The sequence below is a fragment of the Electrophorus electricus genome, chromosome 12 (genome assembly GCF_013358815.1).
Source record: "Electrophorus electricus isolate fEleEle1 chromosome 12, fEleEle1.pri, whole genome shotgun sequence".
Lineage (NCBI taxonomy): Eukaryota > Metazoa > Chordata > Actinopteri > Gymnotiformes > Gymnotidae > Electrophorus > Electrophorus electricus.
In genome coordinates this window covers 21,871,386-21,895,013 of record NC_049546.1, presented here as the reverse complement: position 1 = coordinate 21,895,013, position 23,628 = coordinate 21,871,386, and the positions used below count along the sequence as shown (strand labels likewise).

General features: G+C 42.9%; 1 protein-coding gene across 7 annotated transcripts in view; it reads right to left on the bottom strand.

Moving 5' to 3' along the window:
• The window catches only part of LOC113582656 (discs, large homolog 3 (Drosophila)), a 54,160-nt gene extending 30,915 nt beyond the window's left edge, over positions 1 to 23,245 (bottom strand). For 3 of the 7 annotated variants that reach the window (XM_027018559.2, XM_027018558.2, XM_027018562.2), the window contains exon 1: positions 22,027 to 22,856. In XM_027018559.2, the coding sequence (XP_026874360.2) occupies positions 22,027 to 22,386 (360 nt within the window). In that variant the 5' untranslated portion in view covers positions 22,387 to 22,856. Of the gene's footprint in view, positions 1 to 22,026; positions 22,858 to 23,162 lie in introns of those variants that run through there. The other 4 variants (XM_027018556.2, XM_027018557.2, XM_027018561.2 and 1 more) reach the window with 3 other exon arrangements.
• Between the last annotated feature and the right edge of the window lie 383 nt (positions 23,246 to 23,628).

Genomic DNA, 23,628 nt, shown 5'->3' with positions numbered 1-23,628 from the left:
GTTCCTTAAAGTGACATCGCCACAGGTAAGGCACATTCACACAAACACATTAAATGTCACAGAGCCAAAAGGACTATTTCACTTTTTCAACTAAAATTTTGTTTCAACCAAATGTCACAGCATTACTCTACTTCAGTGGAAGGATGCACAGACGCGCTGTAACGGCCGATCGGAGACTTCTGCTTCTCTGCTGTATTTCACACTGCGCACCGCATTTACTCCCTGGCTGCAATGCACAGTAATAACAGCAATGCAAAAGAAAGCAAACTACCATGCAGTCTTCACTGCCTGCAAGCTAGAATATGAAAATACGTGCTTCCAAACCTGGAACACCCATCACCCTAATCTAACCGTTTGTCTATAATCCACGTCTTTGTCATGCTGCTCAAGCAACCATCGTGGAGTAATCTCGGCGTGGGTTATCCTGAGCCCGGCGAGGGTGGAGCACGCTGCTGCTGCTACTGCACGTGTGACACCAGTACACCACCCAGAGTGCTTACGTGCTGACCAGGGCTGACCCTGTCTGACCCCATCTGCATGTGCATCTGTTCAGTGCTAACTCACTAGGAGCAGATTTTAAAACTCACAGGGGATATGGTTTTGTTTTTTGTTTTTTTGTTTTTTTTTGCAGACATAGCTGACAAGAGGCGAGGGGTGAATGATAAAAGTGCGCAACAGTAACAGGCTGGAGAGTGTCCAGATGTGCCAGAAGGACACACAGCGGGGATTAACCAAATCTGGATTAGATTATAATAAATCCCTTAATTTCCTTTTAATTCAGACACTAATCATTAAAGGCTGTTTCCAGCCAGATGTTGCTGTTCACTTCTCTCCAGCTGCAACACTCACTCACACACACACACACACACACACACACACACACACACACACACACACACACTGGTTTGGCAGCTCGTCTATTCAAACTGGGCTTCATCTCACATTAAAACTGTACATCCGTCCTGGCGTCTGTACATCTTGCACATTAACGAGGTGAACTGATATTAGCTCCCTTTACCACTCCACCTGACACACTTCCTTGCTGGATGTGCTTGCGCCCCCCTGGGACTGCCAGCTGACAAAGCCTCCCGGCAAACGCTGGCAGGAGCCGAGACAAGCGCCTCATCCAAACCGTTAAATAATCGATGTGTTCCCATGGTCACGGCTACCGTGGCTACGGCGCTGGCTGTGCGGAGCAGAAAGGGCCCGCCCCCAGACCTACGGCGTCGCGGTGGAAGCGGAAACGTCCGGAGGACAGGCAGGCTGTGTCACAATCAGCTCTCCACTACAACATGTCTGCGCTAGAGTGGCTGAGAAAGGGACAGCTGGGGGACACAACCAAGCTCCAGCATTCACTGCCAGACAGCTTTCGGGTGGACCCACACCCGAAGGGTCAAAGCACCCATGACATTTTAAACAAGTTAAATTTTTTTTTTTCTAAATAAAGTAGCCCTGGTGGTTTGTGTACAGAGAAAGAGTTAATAGAGGTGTCATTTAAAATGCTAGCAAAACAAACATATTTTTAGCACCAAATAGCAAGAGCGATTACCAAAGTCCACACTAAGGATAAACATTGCTATGAGAATCAGGTGCTAGTCTTGTCTTTCAGCCCACAAATCAACACACATTCATAACAACTCACTGAAAACACAGCAGTAGTTATGTGACATACTGACACCATATTTGACATCACCAGATGTGCAGGGGTTGCATGTACGGAGAACAGAGGACTGAACGCAGCGTCGGACGATGACACTGTACACGGAGAGGAGGCAGGGGACAGAGCCGCTTGGTGCATTAGTAATTCAGACGGTTTATGAACAAAAGTCTAGGGCAGCACTACTGGGGACAGAAATGTGAGGAGCTTTAGGCTTAGTAAGGGAAGAGAGAGAGATGGAAAGAGGGAGAGAGAGGGGGAGAAAGAGAGAGGAGAGAGACAGAGAGAAATAAATAGTGCGAGTTGCCTCTCTCAGATGTTCCTTTCAGCCAGCCATCACTGGGTGCCCATATAAGTCACGCTGCAATCAAATCAATAGAGACCCAGTTACCGCACCTGACATTTCAGTCACGCTGAGAGAGACACCAGGAAGAAAAAGAGAGACCAAGGAACACAGTGGGGAAGTGAAGGGAATATCTGATGAGGGATCTTTTACTCCAAGGACTAGAAAAATCTGTTCATGCAAAAATCTGTTTCTGAATGAAAACGTGGGGTTTACAAGTACCTGTCTCAGGAGTACTGTCTGTGTTTCACTGGCCGAGAAGGACATTAAATCCTGAGACACTGTCCGAGAAGGACATTATATCCTGAGACACTGTCTGAGAAGGACATTATATCCTGAGACACTGTCCAAGAAGGACATTAAATCCTGAGACACTGTCCGAGAAGGACATTAAATCCTGAGACACTGTCTGAGAAGGACATTATATCCTGAGACACTGTCCAAGAAGGACATTAAATCCTGAGACACTGTCTGACAAGGACATTAAATCCTGAGACACTGTCCGAGAAGGACATTATATCCTGAGACACTGTCCGAGAAGGACATTAAATCCTGAGACACTGTCCGAGAAGGACATTAAATCCTGAGACACTGTCCGAGAAGGACATTAAATCCTGAGACACTGTCCGAGAAGCACATTAAATCCTGAGACACTGTCCGAGAAGGACATTAAATCCTGAGACACTGTCCGAGAAGGACATTAAATCCTGAGACACTGTCCGAGAAGGACATTATATCCTGAGACACTGTCCGAGAAGGACATTAAATCCTGAGACACTGTCCGAGAAGCACATTAAATCCTGAGACACTGTCCGAGAAGGACATTAAATCCTGAGACACTGTCCGAGAAGGACATTAAATCCTGAGACACTGTCTGAGAAGGACATTATATCCTGAGACACTGACCGAGAAGGACATTAAATCCTGAGACACTGTCCGAGAAGGACATTAAATCCTGAGACACTGTCCGAGAAGGACATTAAATCCTGAGACACTGTCTGAGAAGGACATTATATCCTGAGACACTGTCCAAGAAGGACATTAAATCCGGAGACACTGTCTGAGAAGGACATTATATCCTGAGACACTGTCTGAGAAGGACATTAAATCCTGAGACACTGTCTGAGAAGGACATTATATCCTGAGACACTGTCTGAGAAGGACATTATATCCTGAGACACTGTCTGAGAAGGACATTAAATGATCCGTGTTTGTCCCTCTAAAGTGTGCTATGGTTCATCCTTCTGTGTCGTCATGGTGAACAGTTACAACAGAGCCACCAAGAGGTTATCAGTCTGACCTTCAGCTCAGCACACAGCTGAATGAACCACCGACATTAATGACTACAGTCCCAGCCACAAACACTGTGCCTGAGTCTCGGTGTCTGAACGGGTGGGCTCTGAGACACGTGTAATGTACAGCGCACGCTACTGGATGAGAGCTAACAGGGAGCATGTCGGGACTATCTAAGTTCAAACATCCTAAACGCACTGCTGCGCTGATAACTGAAGCCCTGCTGTAACAGCAGGTCTGTATGCTTCTCCATCACTAAAGTATTATTATTATTATTATTATTATTATTATTAGTTGCATTATTAGGGTTAGGGTCAGTGAGAGGGATAGAGTCAGTGAGAGGGATAGAGTCAGTGCGAGGGCTAGAGTCAGTGAGAGGGATAGAGTCAGTGCGAGGGCTAGAGTCAGTGAGAGGGTTAGAGTCAGTGAGAGGGTTAGAGTCAGTGAGAGGGCTAGAGTCAGTGAGAGGGTTAGAGTCAGTGAGAGGGATAGAGTCAGTGCGAGGGATAGAGTCAGTGCGAGGGCTAGAGTCAGTGAGAGGGATAGAGTCAGTGCGAGGGCTAGAGTCAGTGCGAGGGCTAGAGTCAGTGAGAGGGATATAGTCAGTGCGAGGGCTAGAGTCAGTGAGAGGGTTAGAGTCAGTGAGAGGGATAGAGTCAGTGAGAGGGATAGAGTCAGTGAGAGGGTTAGAGTCAGTGAGAGGGATAGAGTCAGTGAGAGGGTTAGAGTCAGTGCGAGGGCTAAAGTCAGTGAGAGGGTTAGAGTCAGTGAGAGGGATAGAGTCAGTGCGAGGGTTAAGGTCAGTGAGAGGGATAGAGTCAGTGAGAGGTCTAGAGTCAGTGCGAGGGCTAGAGTCAGTGAGAGGATTAGGGACAGTGAGAGGGATAGAGTCAGTGAGAGTGTTAAGGTCAGTGAGAGGGATAGAGTCAGTGAGAGGGCTAGAGTCAGTGCGAGGGCTAGAGTCAGTGAGAGGGTTAAGGTCAGTGAGAGGGATAGAGTCAGTGAGAGGGCTAGAGTCAGTGCGAGGGCTAGAGTCAGTGAGAGGGTTAAGGTCAGTGAGAGGGATAGAGTCAGTGAGAGGGATAGAGTCAGTGCGAGGGCTAGAGTCAGTGAGAGGGTTAGGGACAGTGAGAGGGATAGAGTCAGTGAGAGGGTTAAGGTCAGTGAGAGGGCTAGAGTCAGTGAGAGGGTTAGGGACAGTGAGAGGGTTAGAGTCAGTGAGAGGGTTAGGGTCAGTGAGAGGGCTAGAGTCAGTGCGAGGGCTAGAGTCAGTGAGAGGGTTAGGGACAGTGAGAGGGTTAGGGACAGTGAGAGGGATAGAGTCAGTGAGAGGGTTAGAGTCAGTGAGAGGGTTAGAGTCAGTGAGAGGGTTAGGGACAGTGAGAGGGATAGAGTCAGTGAGAGGGTTAGAGTCAGTGAGAGGGTTAGAGTCAGTGAGAGGGTTAGGGTCAGTGAGAGGGTTAGGGACAGTGAGAGGGATAGAGTCAGTGAGAGGGTTAGAGTCAGTGAGAGGGTTAGGGACAGTGAGAGGGTTAGAGTCAGTGAGAGGGTTAGGGACAGTGAGAGGGTTAGAGTCAGTGAGAGGGTTAGGGACAGTGAGAGGGTTAGGGTCAGTGAGAGGGTTAGAGTCAGTGAGAGGGTTAGAGTCAGTGAGAGGGTTAGGGACAGTGAGAGGGTTAGAGTCAGTGAGAGGGTTAGGGACAGTGAGAGGGTTAGAGTCAGTGAGAGGGTTAAGGTCAGTGAGAGGGCTAGAGTCAGTGCGAGGGATAGAGTCAGTGAGAGGGTTAGGGACAGTGAGAGGGATAGAGTCAGTGAGAGGGTTAGAGTCAGTGAGAGGGTTAGGGACAGTGAGAGGGTTAGAGTCAGTGAGAGGGTTAGGGACAGTGAGAGGGATAGAGTCAGTGCGAGGGCTAGAGTCAGTGAGAGGGTTAGGGACAGTGAGAGGGCTAGAGTCAGTGAGAGGGATAGAGTCAGTGCGAGGGCTAGAGTCAGTGAGAGGGTTAGAGTCAGTGAGAGGGCTAGAGTCAGTGAGAGGGTTAGGGACAGTGAGAGGGCTAGAGTCAGTGAGAGGGATAGAGTCAGTGCGAGGGCTAGAGTCAGTGAGAGGGTTAGGGACAGTGAGAGGGCTAGAGTCAGTGAGAGGGTTAGGGTCAGTGAGAGGGTTAGAGTCAGTGAGAGGGTTAGGGACAGTGAGAGGGTTAGGGTGCTCAGTGTGATTAATTGTGAACTAGAGACAAAATTTACTGAATTAAGTAAATGCTAAATTGGCCGGATTAATATGTTTTAGAGAATGAAAACGGTACATATGGAAACTCCAGTGATGTAGGTGTTCGTGGGTGAACTACACGTCTGATTTTACATACATGTTAACATGACTTTAGCTTCTACTTGAACTACTGAAAAAACATATCAATGGCTATCATTTATCATATATATATATATATATACACACACACACACACATCATTTTATATATATATATATAATACATCATATATCATACATCATACGTCACATATCAAATGTCATACATCATATATGATATATCATATATCATACATCATACATCAAATTTCAACCAAGCCCAAGTAAGAAAGGCTTTGTGGTCACAACCTGCTGGTTTTCAGTTGGTTGCTACCTCTTGTTGCTAAGATAACTGCACTGTGCGCTTCACTGTGTTGATACTAGTGGTAGCTGCCAATAAGTGGGAACAGAAGATCTCACACACACTTTTTTCCTTACTGCTGTCATTTGGCAATGGTGAGAAATGCATGTTCAATATATGTGTTTTCATCTCAGAAGCAGGCAATTTCAGTTAAATTTCATCGTGTGCGAAAGTGAGCAGCCTGGCCTGTCCTCTTGACCTTCTTCAGCAAGCCCCATCCTCCCGTGCTGTCTTTTGCAGTCAAATCTTTCTTGCCAGTCAGAAGTCGACTGGGTTCAGGAGTCACGTTCTCCCTCCTTTCCGGCAGTTCCGGCCACCTGTGTGCGGTGCTCAGGGAGGCTGAGGGTGTAACACGAGAGCAGATATCAAAGCAGACGAATCATACAGGGTCTGCTGCTTGAACCATCAAGTGCAGATGACAGAGGCGTCTCTCACACGTAAGCCCAGAAGAGAGACCCCTCACCAAGTCATGGTCTTCTCTGGCCCTGTGCTCAGACACCCTCCCACCACAGATCCGTCCCTCTGCGGGCCCGCGCGCGGCTTGGCTGACAAATCCGTGTAGGTGTTGAGAGTGATGAAGAATTTCAGTAAGTAGGACAATGCAATAACAACAGCGCAGGAAGCAAAGCTATTATTTTTCTCTCCATAATTATGAATATATTCATGTGCACGCGTATCCATATGCTGACATATTTACTGCCAAAAGGCCATGAAAAAAGCGACTTTATTTTAAATGTTTGTATCACTTCAGGCAATGCCCTGAACCAAACAATCTGCCTCCCACATAGGGGCCAGATCTGCCGTCTCTCTTGCACACCTTTGGACAGAGGGAGCGTCAGAGCACGAGCGCACGGTACATCTCTCCACTGAGAGCGCGCACATATCACAAACACTGATCTGAGAACACGAGCGCACGGTACATCTCTCCACTGAGAGCGCGCACATATCACAAACACTGATCTGAGAACACGAGCGCACGGTACATCTCTCCACTGAGAGCGCGCACATATCACAAACACTGATCTGAGAACACGAGCGCACGGTACATCTCTCCACTGAGAGCGCGCACATATCACAAACACTGATCTGAGAACACGAGCACACGGTACATCTCTCCACTGAGAGCGCGCACATATCACAAACACTGATCTGAGAGCACGAGCGCACGGTACATCTCTCCACTGAGAGCGCGCACATATCACAAACACTGATCTGAGAACACGAGCGCACGGTACATCTCTCCACTGAGAGCGCGCACATATCACAAACACTGATCTGAGAACACGAGCGCACGGTACATCTCTCCACTGAGAGCGCGCACATATCACAAACACTGATCTGAGAACACGAGCGCACGGTACATCTCTCCACTGAGAGCGCGCACATATCACAAACACTGATCTGAGAACACACAGATCAGTCTTTTTCACACAACCATCATTTGAAAGGCAGGACTGTGACACAGTGTACCAAGGTAATGAAAATGATTCATCTAAACGCTAAATTCTTTCCAGCTAGGTGTCATGTAGCGAGTCACATAATACCACACTGAATTTTTAAAGAACTACATATCTAAAATCAGTCATTTGTTTTAATACGAACTGATAGACCAGTTAAGACAGTGAACACATACCTGTATTTATTTATTGTAGTCATTTTAAACAAATCTTTTATGCACTTGCTTTTATAGATTTATTTTATTTCTACGGTGCACAATTATGTACAATATTCCACTTTATAATTAAATGGTTAAAATGTATTTATTAAGGTTAATAATTTCATAAACAACTTAGAAATGTAAACTTAGAAAAGAGCAAACAGTCATTTCTGATTGGTGCGGTTAAATGGTAGTAACCTAAGAAATATCTGCTAAAGCTAACAACAAAAACGCCGACAGATGGAGAAGACAGAAAAAAGCAGGAAAGCGTGAGGTTTTACAGTACGGATGAATGTGCTCTCTTAATTCTGTCTCCCTTTTTATTTCTGTGTTTATATCTGATTATTAATGATTTTAAGGTCTTTAGGACGTATTTAATACCCATTAGAAACCATTAATAAACCCCTACAAGGGCCATTGTAACCACATATAATCAAAATATTTATGACCATCAAAAGTCCATAATTTTTTTTTACTTAAAAAAGGTTTTCTAATCCTCATTATACATTGTGTTCATAGCAAGACTCCTCTATTGTGTGTTATGTCGAGAAGTATTAGCCAGTTCTAAACTACGCATGTATATGCAGCTCTGTAAACACATGCTCATTTGACTTTAATTCTGTCCACTCTCCAAGTAAATAAGTCTGGCACAACCAGGACTATTCTGTGAACTAGCAAGATTTCAGGATTCAAGGTGAGTTAGTAAAAACCTGCCCAGAATTCTGTGACCAGCCCTGCTTCTCACCCGTTTGAAGTATTACGGCATGATTTTTAATTTAATAACTCACATTGCCCACGGTAATTACATAAATGACTGTTACTGATTATTCCATATCCTCTAAGGACGTCTTAACGAGGGAAGACTTGGCAGATGTTTGTATCTGAGAAGTAATCACCTTGAAGTGAGATGAAAATGAGAAATGCAAAGGAATTCCTTAAACAGATTATAGCTGCATAGGACAATTTTCACCGTGTATTGTAAGGCACCCAGCACCCTAAAACTGCAAGTCCGTTTGTCTCAGCTGCAGTTTCGCTATGCCTAGAACTAGAACTCCTTAACGTGCTGTACAGTTTGAGGTTTAACACAGGGAGATGATGGCAAAACTAGACAAAAGCATCACTCGCTCGTGATCTGCGCAGCCTCAGCACAGACGGCCCCAGCTCTAGCCCTGCAGTGAGTCCAGCATATGTACGTGGAGGATTACATAACAGGAATATTAATGCGCTATATTAATCCAGAGGACCCGTACTGGGCTCTGTAAACTGGCTGATCGGGCTCTGCAGTTAAATTCATACATGACTTCCTGAATATCACTCTGCTACTGAAGCCTAACCTAAGATATGTTACTCAAGCTACCAGCAGAATGACTGAACGCAAACATGTCAATACCCTCTGATGTACTGGAGGGTTTGTCGTATGCATCTTACTTTATCCTGCTATACAAGCAGATGAACATTTATGGCATCCTGTTTGCTTTCAAAACCCCTTTTTTCTCGCCATGTCTCCACAGTGTGCTCGCCCCCATTAGACAGAGCAAGGCTAATATAGAGCTCAGTGCAGAACGCTCCATGGCAACACCAGCGGTGTGTGTCTTCTCCTACCCAGTGCCAGAGTGCATGAAACAGAAATGTGTGACTGTGTGTGTATGTTTCTGTTATGAGCTGAGGTTTTTCTAATATTCAACATGTCCATTTCATGACACCAACACAGAGCTCAAACATTGACTGGACTCAGAAGACACTCACAGTGCTTTGTGAATGGTTCGACAACATCCAATAAAAACCCCCAAAAAACAAAAAAAACCCAAGCTTCATGAGTTGTTTTACTAAGGCCTGAGCCTCGCACTGTAACAAAGGCTTAATGACTACTCTTCTCCCTCTGCAGAGTCACAAACTCACGATGACTAATGTCAAATAATAAACTGCTATTTTCTCTCCAGATGCAGGACGGCACACAACATATCCCCTGCATTCTCTATCTGCGTCTCAGCTCTTCGCTGTCATGAGTTTCCATTGTTCTCAGTGAGAATAAGTGCCTTGTCTTTCAATAAAAGACATATTGCAGTTCTAATCCAGAACTGAACTGATTCACGTTAACATTAGTACATTTGACATGCTATAACCCAACAGTAAATGCACATTAAAGAAAAGTAAAACTTCAAGCTTATGAAAGAGAACAAAAGAAAAAAATGCATTGTTGTTAAGAAAACAACACAGAGACCAGAAAAAGCAAACTGACTGAAGGTCTTAGCTGCTCAGATGTTGTCTGAATAGTTACAAAATAATTAAATACACCATGTGGGTAAGCAAATTTCATCCCTTCTCAAAATAGAGACTACCACTTAACTACAGAGGATCAAATACCAACTCAAAACTGCGGCTGCCTGTGGACCATGTAAGTGAGAAGCTTTGATAAGACAGCATGGAAATTCAGCATGTAATCTTCTGGGCTCAGTCCTCTCACAACTGCTTCCAGGGGCTAAGGCTCTGAGATGAGAGATATTCTGATAGATTCGTATCTCTCGAGAGATACGGGGTTACATGCTGAGCAGGAATGAGCTGTGCACAAACTCCAAATGTACATTAGTTTATCAGTCCCAAGGGAACTGCACGAGATGAAAAGGAAAGCAGTTACTATCTAGTCATTGTAGTGGAGTGTAGAGACAAAAGCTCGTCTGAGTGCGGTCACATCTCACGCCACCAAACTCTACCTGTGCTTATACTCCCCAGTCTTCTCATCACAGGACATCACCACTCACACCTGCTTCACGTCTTTGTGAGAGCACTGAGCACTATACACACCTCGTGTTTTAAGTCTTTGTGAGATCTCTGAGCACTATACACACCTCGTGTTTTAAGTCTTTGTGAGATCACTGAGCACTATACACACCTCGTGTTTTAAGTCTTTGTGAGATCTCTGAGCACTATACACACCTCGTGTTTTAAGTCTTTGTGAGATCTCTGAGCACTATACACACCTCGTGTTTTAAGTCTTTGTGAGATCTCTGAGCACTATACACACCTCGTGTTTTAAGTCTTTGTGAGATCTCTGAGCACTATACACACCTCGTGTTTTAAGTCTTTGTGAGATCACTGAGCACTATACACACCTCGTGTTTTAAGTCTTTGTGAGATCACTGAGCACTATACACACCTCGTGTTTTAAGTCTTTGTGAGATCTCTGAGCACTATACACACCTCGTGTTTTAAGTCACGTTTTTGTGAGATCACTGAGCACTATACACACCTCGTGTTTTAAATCACGTCTTTGTGAGAGCACTGAGCACTATACACACCTCGTGTTTTAAGTCTTTGTGAGATCTCTGAGCACTATACACACCTCGTGTTTTAAGTCTTTGTGAGATCTCTGAGCACTATACACACCTCGTGTTTTAAATCACGTCTTTGTGAGAGCACTGAGCACTATACACACCTCGTGTTTTAAGTCTTTGTGAGATCTTGCCAGTTGTTTTCAGTTTCAGTTTCAGTTTCAGTTTCAGGTTCAGTTGTGTACTTTTGCTGTTTCTGTTTATTTCCCTCTTGACCTGACAGTTTGATTTATGGATTTTTCTCTCTGGTTTTGCGTTTTTGAATTTGCTTGTTTTCTCACATCAGCATCTGACTGTACTCACTAGTTCCTGTGTGTGTGTGTGTGTGTGTGTGCATGTGTGTGTGTGTGTGTGTGTGTGTGTGTGTGTGTGTGTGTGTGTGTGCGTGCGTGCGTGTGTGTAGTGTGTGTGTGTGTGTGTGTGTGTGTGTGTGTGCGTGTGTGTGTGTGTGTGTGTGCGTGCACGCGCGCGCGCGCGTGTGTGTGTGTGTGTGTGTGTGTGCGTGTGCGTGTGTTTAATTCATAAAAGCAATTGTAAAATGAAAATATCATGGCTTTAAAAAGCCCAGCAGGAAGAAACATGGTTGTGAGGACTATTTAAATACAGGCAACACTTACACAGTCAGCGTCTACATGTTACACTGCTGTCATTTATGCTGTGCATGCACTGTGTGTCAATTCCATGGATATTGAAATATAAACAATGTGCAAAACATTTGGGTCTCTAACATATTCCTGTAGCATATCACCAAAACATCCTAAAATTAATTGCAGAAAACAGGTAAATAAAATAAACACATAAACAAGTCCTAGTTGTTTTAAAAAGATTTTTTAAAAAAAAACAAATTATTTTATGTATATGCTTTTAGAAAATAAACTTATTACAATAATCATGCTGCAATTTAATAATAATAATAATAATAATAAAGAATAAGGTGATATAGTACCAAGTTATCAAATCAGGATAACGCCCACCTATTGTGATCACAGTATGCCTTGAAATGCATTCAAAGCCTGATAATGACCCCTATGGGTCACAAAGATTGGTCTGGATTAATTTGACCAAAGTCTGTTGGATTATGTGAATGCAGTGTATCATCGAAGCACTCACAGGACACTCAATTTGTACATGTGAGGTAGATCAGTATTGCAGGTAGATCAGTATTGCAAAGGCCAACACTGCCATAATGAGATATCAGTATTGAAGGCTAACACTGCTGTAATGAGATATCAGTATTGAAGGCTAACACTGCTACAAAGAGATATCAGTATTGAAGGCTAACACTGCTGTAATGAGATATCAGTATTGAAGGCTAACACTGCCTTAATGAGATATCAATACTGAAGGCTAAAACTGCCATAATGAGATATCAGTACTGAAGGCTAACACTGCCTTAATGAGATATCAATACTGAAGGCTAAAACTGCCATAATGAGATATCAGTACTGAAGGCTAAAACTGCCATAATGAGATATCAGTATTGAAGGCTAACACTGCCGTAATGAGATATCAGTATTGAAGGCTAACACTGCTGTAATGAGATATCAGTACTGAAGGCTAAAACTGCCATAATGAGACATCAGTATTGCAGGTAAACACTGTTGTAATGAGATATCAGTATTGAAAGCTAACACTGCTGTAATGAGATATCAGTATTGCAGGTAAACTCTGCCATAATGAGATATCAGTATTGAAGGCTAAAACTGTTGTAATGAGATATCAGTACTGAAGGCTAAAACTTCCATAATGAGATATCAGTATTGAAGGCTAACACTGTTGTAATGAGATATCAGTATTGAAGGCTAAAACTGCCATAATGAGATATCAGTATTGAAGGCTAACACTGTTGTAATGAGATATCAGTATTGAAGGCTAAAACTGCCATAATGAGATATCAGTATTGAAGGCTAACACTGCTGTAATGAGATATCAGTATTGCAGGTAAACACTGCCATAAAGAGATATCAGTATTGAAGGCTAACACTGCTGTAATGAGATATCAGTATTGCAGGTAAACACTGCCATAAAGAGATATCAGTATTGAAGGCTAACACTGCTGTAATCAGATATCAGTATTGAAGGCTAACACTGCTGTAATCAGATATCAGTATTGCAGGCTAACACTGCCATAAAGAGATATCAGTATTGAAGGCTAACACATTGCTGTAATGAGATATCAGTATTGAAGGCTAAAACTGCCATGATGACTAACCAACAATCCATTGAGCAGTGCAACTTTGAAGCTAGTTTAGGAGAACGTCCAAAGAAGTAAAAGATCCTGTTTACAGAAAACTGCAACTTGGAAAACAAAAAACTGGGCAAAGTCAGACTCTCCATAGCAAAGTCAGACTCTCCATAGCAACTGGCTGAGGGAGCCTTTAGATGGTGTGGTAGCAAAACATGGTCGTTTTGACTGTCACCTCATTTAAATAAAATTAGTCATCTGAGAATGAGGAAAATGTGACAGCTGAAATGCTTGATAATGTCATGTCACTTAGACAGATCCAGGCACTACATGATAAATACACGAGGTACATAAACTGAACAACATGCCGAGCAGTGCTTTTTAAACCAACCCCCTTAAAAAGAAAAAGGATCTTTGGATGAGGAGGAGTTGAGACGTGCATGAGTTCTGCTCCACAGGACAGGACAGAGGGACATGACCCTCCAACACACACAACATATCTGTGTGTCCCTTAAAGAATCTCGTCACGTATCACAAGTTACTTATTTAAATATGCGTTATGTCACCACTGCATCTGACAGTAACTCCAGTCAATTTGGGATAAGGATTTGGATTAACGTTTAAAATGACAATAGGCAGGCCTAGACTGTTGCATTTAGAATTAACATTATGCATTTAGAAATAACATTATTTAAAGCCAACTTAAAGAAATCACTATTTTCCTTGCACTGATACAGCACAACACAATAATAATGATAATAACAATAAGAAGAAGAATGCCAAAATAACCCTAAAATCTTCATTATTATTAGCAGTGGTATATTCACTGGAACTATCAGTATTAAAGGCCCTAGCAGACTTCTACTTCTTAACTCTTAAGCAACTGCCTTAGAGAGATTTCAAAAGATTGTAGGCTGTGTTGCTGGACCAAACTTCATGTGGGCTCACTTCATTTTGGCAAGGGTGTGTGTGTGTGTGTGTGTGTGTGTGTGTGTGTGTGTGTGTGTGTGTGTGTGTGTGTGTGTGTGTATGTGTGTGTGTGTTTGTGTCTGTGTGTGTGAGAGAGAGAGAAAAAGAGTTAGTTTGTGTGCGTGTGGAGGGGGGCTATATTTCACTGGACACTGCTTTAAATGCACCCCCCCCAGTTGCCAAATCGCCTCCTACACCCTTGCTGCTATGGACAAGTGCATGCACAATACAAGTAAAAGATGTAGTCTAAACTGAGCAGAGGAGAAAGCAGCACCCACAGACACCCACAGCACAGAGAAGCTAGAAGGCTCTGGAACAGACACACTTTTAATGTTATTGATTGTGATGTGTGCAGGTTCCATGATCATGCGTGGGAGTTCGGATTCGGCTCGCGCAGATGCCAGAGTGACGGGAGAAAACAAAGACCACGCAGTGATATTGACTCCGCAAATATACGAAAGAAAAGAGCGCAGCGCATGTGTGGTCTGAACATGACTCCAGCCCTCATTCTGAACCCCTGAAACAGAGGGGATACATGAGCTGGGGCCTCTGAGACGGACTCTGGGTGACGTGCACACGACGTTACCCTCAACACAGTGTGCACAAGGAGGACCGAATCACGAGAGCACCCTGAACACACAGTGGTTATATTTCAGGGCCAGTCAGCACCGTGATCAGCAGAAATGAGGAAACAAAACAGGCAAGGAGAGCAACAAACAGCCCCTGGCCTGTGCAGCGGCGGATTGTGCAGGCAATACAAAGTAAAGAGATGGGACAGAGGTTTCTCAAACCCCTGACTGGAAGCCTGTGTGCTGTGGATCCTGTAAGGCATCACACAGGGCTTTCCCATTCATACAAAATATAAAACACCAATAAATTCAGTCATTTGGTATTAATAACGTAAAGAAAAACTGTCATGTACAAATACACATATACTAAATAAATACAATAAATAATATTTAATACAAAATATTATTTAATTCATTATTAATAAAATGGACAATATCTATATTTCTGTAATTTTCAGAGCATTAGCCTATATTAGTAAATATTTTCATCTGTTTTTGCAGGTACAATTTCTTGACATGTAGCTTGATTTTAGCACCGTCTCGTCAACTTCTTGACCTTAGCCAAACAGAAACTGTAGATGATCTTGTGCTACTCTTCAAACACCAGGCAAAACTACACAGGCAACATGAATGTACTCATGAGAATACCAAAGGTCAAGACAAGATGATATCAACCCTGCTTCTCAAAACCTTTTATGATGTCTGCACCCCTTTTCTAGCAAAGAAATGACCTGCCCTCCCTAGACAGGGGGAGGGGAGAACCGCCTTCAGCAATCCTCAAAGTAGATAAAAGCCAATTTGTGTAAATGTAGACATAAATACTGCAGTGTGCCTTATGTCCCAGTTTCATTTTGCTGGGGTCCACCCCCTATGTTTTTATGGTCTCTGTACATCTTGTTTTAAGAACATGTGATGGAGTGAGGTTGTTTGAGTGTCCAGAACCTGTATCTGTTACAGCCGTATTTAGCACCCTTCGTGACTGTTAGTGGTAATAACACGTCACAAAAGAAACATGTTAACATGTCTGTCCCTGGAGCACTCCAGGATAAGGAGGCTTATACGTAATACCAAAGGTCACAGGACCACAGAATGAATGCAGTGCCTTTGACCTGCAAGCACAACCATACTGAAAACTCTTAAATCGTGGGATATTCTCATACCAAAACAGCATCTAAAAATAATGCTGAATTAATCATGTCTATAAAACTGCAGCTAAATTCTTTGTCCCTCAGGTTAGGGGGTTTTGCAACCTCTTGTCACTATGGCAACAACTAAAGTCAATTGGAAGCATACAGCGTGCTGAGCAGAAGTAGGTGTTAGCAGTGTTCGATTCCAAAACCATATTTCTGTTGAATATAACCTAATATTACACAGTGAAATGGTATAATACATACATGTATCAGAAGACACGTAATAAAGAAATCACAAAACCTCCAAACTCTAGGTTATTCTGGAGAAAAATGGTTTATATTCACCCAAATACCTCTGAAATAAACAAACACTCAGCTAGCGCAGGACCTACAGACTGAACCAGCATTCTCTCATCCCCCACTCTGAATTACGACATACATAATTGCTCCATACACTGCTGCCATGATTCAGAACCGCTACAAAACCTACTTCAGCTCGATGGAAACTAAAAGTTTACATTGAAATGTGTTAATTGTTACACATCGCAGACTATACGTAGTGGACGTTATGTTTTCACCCACACAAACAATTACAATCAGCACAGGAAAACTGTCCTTTTTTTTTACATGTTTGGACCAGATGGCATTTTGCAACTAGACATTACACAAAGACTTTATGCTAGCATGTTTATTGTTGGTGGTACATTGCTCATCCTTCAAGCAGTCATAACTTGATCAATTTCTAATAGTATTACATATACCTACTACTACTACTCAGAGGTGTGTGATATGACATCATTCATCATTTTTAGAATGTCTAGCTTCTTACTAGCCAGAGAGATACTGGTAATACTGGTTACTGGTAAGCTAGTCATAGTAAGCTATTCGCCAGCGCTATCTGATGATGAGACACCCTTGTCTTGTCGATGATGAGACACCCTTTACTGGTACCACAGTGATGCATGTCAGTGATGAGACACCCTTTACTGGTACCACAGTGATGCATGTCGGTGATGAGACACCCTTTACTGGTAACACAGTGATGCATGTCGGTGATGAGACACCCTTTACTGGTAACACAGTGATGCATGTCAGTGATGAGACACCCTTTACTGGTACCACAGTGATGAGTATTAGTGATGAGACACCCTTTACTGACACCACAGTGATGCGTGTCGGTAATGAGACACCCTTTATTGGTACCACAGTGATGAGTGTCGGTGATGAGACACCCTTTACTGGTACCACAGGTAATGTGTGTCGGTGATGAGACACCCTTTACTGGTACCACAGTTATTGTGTGTCGGTGATGAGACACCCTTTAATGGTACCACAGTGATGAGTGTCATTGATGAGACACCCTTTACTGGTACCACAGTGATGCGCGTCGGTTATGAGACACCCTTTACTGGTACCACAGTAGTGATGAGTGTCGGTGATGAGACACCCTTTACTGGTACCACATACTTCATCACCTCTAGCCCTTCTTCATCTACATCCTCCCTCTTCAAATTTACCAATAACTGCACCACTGGGATTCATCCACAACACCCTTTGTGAATCTACAAACCTCCACTCAGGAATACTCGGTGGTCTATTGTGAGATCTCCAGTTGTCAGTAATGTCTCAGTGATATGTATAACCAGTTTAGAGGTTTGAAGCTGCAAGATCATGCAAAGCATTTGTACACTACTCTCACCACAAAAGCACTACAAGATCCAAACTCCTGAAGTATAGTAGAATAGTTGTCCATATTTAAGCTCTACATCACGGTTAAAAGAACTTTAACATTCAAGTAATAGACAACACATGTAAACAGTAAATCCACCATCAGTGACATACACGAACAATCTATAATACTGGTCAATATGCTCAGTGAGACAACGGAAACGTCATCTTTCTTTTAATAAGTATGAGAAATGTGTTGACAAAGCTTTTCTTATAGAATCTTGCTTCCCATCTTCTTCGAGTCCCTTAGCTGGAGCGCAAATGAGCTTATATGATATGATAAAGACAAGCCAGTCCTGAGATGGAGGCCGTCCCTACCGCAGCAGGGGTTAAAACAGAAGATGTTTGAGGGGATCAGTCCATTTTGAAGTCTTGCTCTTAAACAAAGACAGGATAAAGACTGCACCGATGACATTTATGCATCATACCCACTGCTTCCAATAAAGATAATAAAGTAGGATAATCATTTATACGACGTTAAAAACACTTTGGCATAAAAAAAATAGAGGCCAATTAATATTTACCATTAATTACAGTTATGAGACTGTTATGAGGAATGCTGGAATATTTACCACTAATTACAGTTATGAGACTGTTATGAGGAATGATGGAAGCCATAACAGGTCACATCATGCCTGGTCCCTCTAAGCTGGACTCCAACTCCCAGGATTCTCCTGTTCAGACCATGACCACTGTCACCGTCACTAGGTCCAATTCACTCATCTACTGACCACTACCTCTTCCTAATCATCCCATTTTGCTCCCATGATCCTCAGGAAGTTTCAGATGTGGTCCTCTGCCATCCTAAGCCTTATCTTTGAACTTGTTTATGGTCTTTCTGATTTCTGAGCCTGTCTACTCCCTATAATTTGTTTTGATTTTCTGTTTAGTTTTTTTTTACTATTGCTTGTTTTCTGGTGGGCCTTCATATGACAGACTTAGTACAGGTGCCAGTTTCTCTATTAAACTGTTTACTGTTCTACACACCTGTGAGTGACTGAGTCCTGATGACACCTGCTCACGTGGAACTGCCTCAGACTACAGCAGTAGCCCAATACAATCTTGGTAAATATTTTTCTTAAAATTTCACATGTGCCGTGTTTAGCTAAAGCTAAAAAACAAAACTAGAACAGCATCACAGTTAACTACAGAGACCATTTAAAACCCACATACTTCATGCTTTAGTGGCTGTACCATTGTTTTAGGCTGTAACTCCCCAAACTACTTTGGAGCAGCTGGTGTTTTTGAAGGTAAACCTATTTATATTTGAATGATGTACAATATGTTCCAAAATTATTGGCATCCTCTATATTCTGAAAAAGAGTGTAATTAATGTTGGCTGAAATTACTTAATATTTTGCACACTATCCCTTAGCCAAGATATCAGCCGTGAGTTGTCATATAATATTTCAGGAAGCAGGATAAGAACATTACAATATTTCTGTTCTGTAGTTATTATGCCATTTTTCTTTGTATCCATATTCCTTGGGTCACTGTCCGGTTCAAAGTCATGCTCAACCATCTCTCTTCATGCCAAATCCACCATGTTTACAGGAAATTCTTCTCCAATTTGGACACTAAACTCAGAACCTCTTTCTGTTCATCAATCTGGCTTGTCTAATCACATTCCAGGTATTTAAAACTGGTTTGCTGGGAGTAGACCCTTTCTTAAGCGAAACCTTCCAAATAGCTTATTCATTTGAAAAACACATTTTGTAGATGCACTGTCTCTGAGATGTTTATCTAAGCAAGTCCCTCCAGTTATTTTAAACTTCTTACTTAGTGGCCCAACAGAGGATATAAGGATTTCAGATATGCCATTATTTTTAAAACCATTGCTTCATTTTATCACAGTCTATGTGCTTATTCTCCAAGCTTCTGTATAACAGTGAGGAAATCATATTGCTGTATTTATATCTCAATGAAAAGTCATTTATTACTACTTTAAGAGTGGCTAAAATGAACACAATATAGTGACACAATAAACAAGATATTACTTCTGATGGACTCTGTTGATAACTTTATGACAAATAATCATGACATTTTTCAAAAGGTATGTATTACTTATGTATATGTGGGGTTTTTTGTACACAGTTTTACCTAAATGACATTTTCGTAATTGATAATCCATATTAAGGTTGCCAGTCATTCTTGGGTGCATTCTCCTCATTACAGTCAAAGATCATACTAACATTTAAACATATCAAGGTTGCGTTTATCAGCTCATGAATATTGTTGAAGTGAGGGCCTGGTTTGCTCCTACACGCTGCATCTCACCGTTTATTTCCAACATTCATTCCCAGCTATATATTAATGACAAAGGACAAGGACCAACCGTTTAACATTATTCTGCTGAGACTGAGAAAAACACCACAAAAAAAGAAGCCTTCATTTCTTCTACGTAGGTACTTGGGAGGACCTCCCATCCATGCATCAGTGGAGGGCAACAGCTTGTAAATATGTACCTGTGTCTGACACTAAAAACAAAGATGAGGGTCCAGACTTGTCTGTTTTACAGCACAAAAAATGGCAAACAGTACGTTACCATACATACTAATGAGAGCGTGTGGGCAATAAACTGTGGCCGTAAAGGGGGTGGGGTGGGGTGGGGGTGGATGCGGTCTCACAGCGCTGTTATCTGCCCCGTCTTGCGTAATCCTTCCCCAGCCCCATTAGTTCCATGGGTGTATCGTGATGTTTCCCATCTTACGTCTGACCGGTGGCTCTCTCTGACTACGGCTCTGCTGTGACCATTTTTTGGGTCCTCGTTGCTAATTGCCAATTGCAATTGAATCAAATTAATAATGGACGGCTTTTGTGAATAACGCTTGTTGATGTGGCCTTCGACGATAACGGAAGCTTCCTGTGGCATTTGGACTTGAGTCATTCCCACTGGAAGGAAATGAAGCTTCTGCTGCTTCCTGCATTAATACTGTCACTATCCTAAATCCTACATTTAACTACCTTTAAACATCCCATTAAACAACGGCATCAAAACCAGCCTGCCGAGATATTTCATAGGAAACACAGTACCTGGTAATGAACACAGAATTCTAACACAGTGGAGGGGGAGAAACCCCCAAAGCTTGTTCTACAGTTTAAAATGTAAAACAAGCAGCACCAATGAACAAAGCATTGCCCTGTAGCTCAGAACAAACAGGCAGCAGTGTTAGTCTGACACACGAATGCTCTCCCATCCTCAGAGAGGTAGCAGAGGAGGAAGTCAGTCATCTCTCCCCTGCTCAGAGGACTCTCGCTCTCTGTGACAGTCACCGTTACTTCATCCTCCATTTTACTGCTGTGCTCATAGTCTCTGTTCTCTCACCCACTCTCAATGTGAAGATACAAGCAGTCCCCTAGCCAAACAGGCACACACTGGAAGCATGGAGAACTAGTCAGCGTTCGTATGCACTGTATACGCACGCTGCTGCTCAGATAAGGGGCTGTTTCTTCCATTTCATTTACTGAGAGTGACCCTTCCCCCATCTCTCTCTCTCTCTCTCTCACACACACACACACACACACACACACATGCGCACACACCTTACTTAATTACAGTTTCTGCTCCTATATTCTGACATGATCTGCCAGAACAGGCAGTAACAAACATGGAAAAAACAGGACCAAGCAAATTAAAATGGTGGACAGACAAATTCCAGTCGCCAAAGAGAACAGTGTAATTTTAAAGATTTTTGTTTCCTTGCCAGATATGATCTCATCCTTATTAAGGAATGTGTCCGTTGATATCAAGCAATGGACAATCAAGCTCTATGAGAGCAGCAGCGTAAGATAGAAACACAGCACGTGGTTTTATTAAAGACATGTTGTTTTCGCAGCCTCTCTCCATCTTCCAGCGCTTCCCCTTCTGCAACGACTAAAATGGCCATGAATTTTCCTATTAAAAAAAATGGTTCACTCCTGAACCATGAACACAAAATAAACCAAGTATAAAATGTCTAGGTCTGTTCTGATGCAGGTGAATATATAAATATATTATTTAACCAGGCGAATATATAAATATGTTACTTAACCAGGCATCCATCTATGAATGCTAAACAGACTCAGAGGCTATTCTTATGTTAATATCTACCTTCATTATAAATTTAAAATCAAACTACTGCTGTCACTGGTGTTCACAAACCCCTGTCTGATAATGTGCATAAGGGTTTGAGGAAACTATACTGTTTTGGTTACCCTGTGAAAACATGGAAATTAGACAGTGCATGTCCACCTCAAACAATATACCAGTATTGGTAAGATTACTGTACATGTAGAAAATCCTTGTATTAAAAGGATGTGTACTGCAAGAATCCCTTATTAAGAGGGATCTAACAAAGCTTTCATTCGACTACAGTACAACAGGCTTTGAACAGACGGACGAGCTCCACTGAACATGTTCACACTAGTGTCAACTCCAGCCTAGCAATCACATTCACCAACTGCCTACTCTCGACGCCCCCAGTGCTATGGGCTGTGTGTCAAGCACAGGAAATGCATTTACCTGGTCATACCAGTCCCGATTGGAACAGGTGCATTCTGGCCACCATCCACCTTGCCCTCCTGAGTTGCTGCCGTTCACCTTTGGACCACCCTTGGACTGGCTCTTGGGATTGGGACCTCCAGGACCCCCGGACGACAACATTTTCCCTTTACTTCTTCCCAGCGTGCCACCTCCACCCATGCCCCCTCCTCCACCTGAGGGCTGGGGTGGTAAAGTCTGGCCTCCTCCATAGCTGGCTGGATATCCGTAGGGTTCAGGCTGCCAGTCTCCATACGCCGGGGCATCCATCCTACGCAGGGCAGCCATGCGGGTCACTTCATAACACTCTGGGCACTTACAGCAGTGGTGGTGTTTGTGCATGCTGGCTGGCTCACACGATGTGGCGCTCGCTCTCTCGCTCTCTCGCTCTCTCGCTCTCTCTCGCTCTCTCTCTCTCTCTCTCTCTCGCTCTCACTCACTACTGCCTGCTCAGATCAAACACAGCATGCAGCGCTGCTCAGCTACCGGAGCAGCGATGCTCGTAGAAACCACACAAATCACGCAAATCGTGCCGACTTCTCTCCCCTCACAAACCCTGTTCTCGTCTTCTTAATTCCTCCCAATCCAAAGAAAAAAAGGGACGTGGAGGCAGCAACCAGGAAACGAGCAACACACACGACTGTAGTCTTCCTCCGCTCGATGGAAAACAATTAAAATAATGCTGAAAACACTGTATATGGTCTCACAATCAGAGACCAGCCCCGATGACAGAATTTTCTTCTTGCCTCTTGTTTCACAGTGATATGTATATAAATTTATAGATATATATGCTCATTTTTTATATATGTATATATTTACACACACACAAAATACATATAAAAATATTAATATAAACAGACAAGCACAAATACACAGTTATATACAGATATAATATATATATAAATATATATATATATATATATAAAAATATGCGTGTGTACAAATATATATATATATATATTTTATATATATTTTATATATATATATATATATATATATATATATATATATATATATATATATGTGTGTAAATATATATATATATAAACAATTGGTATATATATATACACAAATATTTTCGGTGATCAAATCTTCCTCTGTATTTTTCTTCTTTTTACCAGCAAGACTTCCTCTTTTCCTTCCTCCTGCGTTGGGAAGTGGCTTCCTTCTTTTGTCTTTTCTCAGCCTGCAGAGGGGAGCTGAGCACTGAACTGCCTCTCAGCCTGCAGAGGGGAGCTGAGCACTGAACTGCCTCTCAGCCTGCTTGCCCTAGATGTGGATTATACAGAGGGATGCGAACGAGCGAGGGAAAACGAGAGAGAGAGAGAGAGAGAGAGAGAGAGAGAGAGAGAGGGGGAGAGAGGGAGAGAGGAAGAGAGAGGGAGAGAGAGAGGGAGGGAGCGTGCGAGCATGGCAGAGAGGGGAGAGAGAGATGCATAGCAGCATCTCTCCAGCACCTCAGCTCTGACAGCCACAGCCAATCAGCACGCAGCACGGCCAGCAGCAGCAGCAGCACCAACAGCATTCGGCGCTTCAGTAGCTTCTCTTAAAGGGCCAGCACACCATAAAATCAGCAAGGCTGCA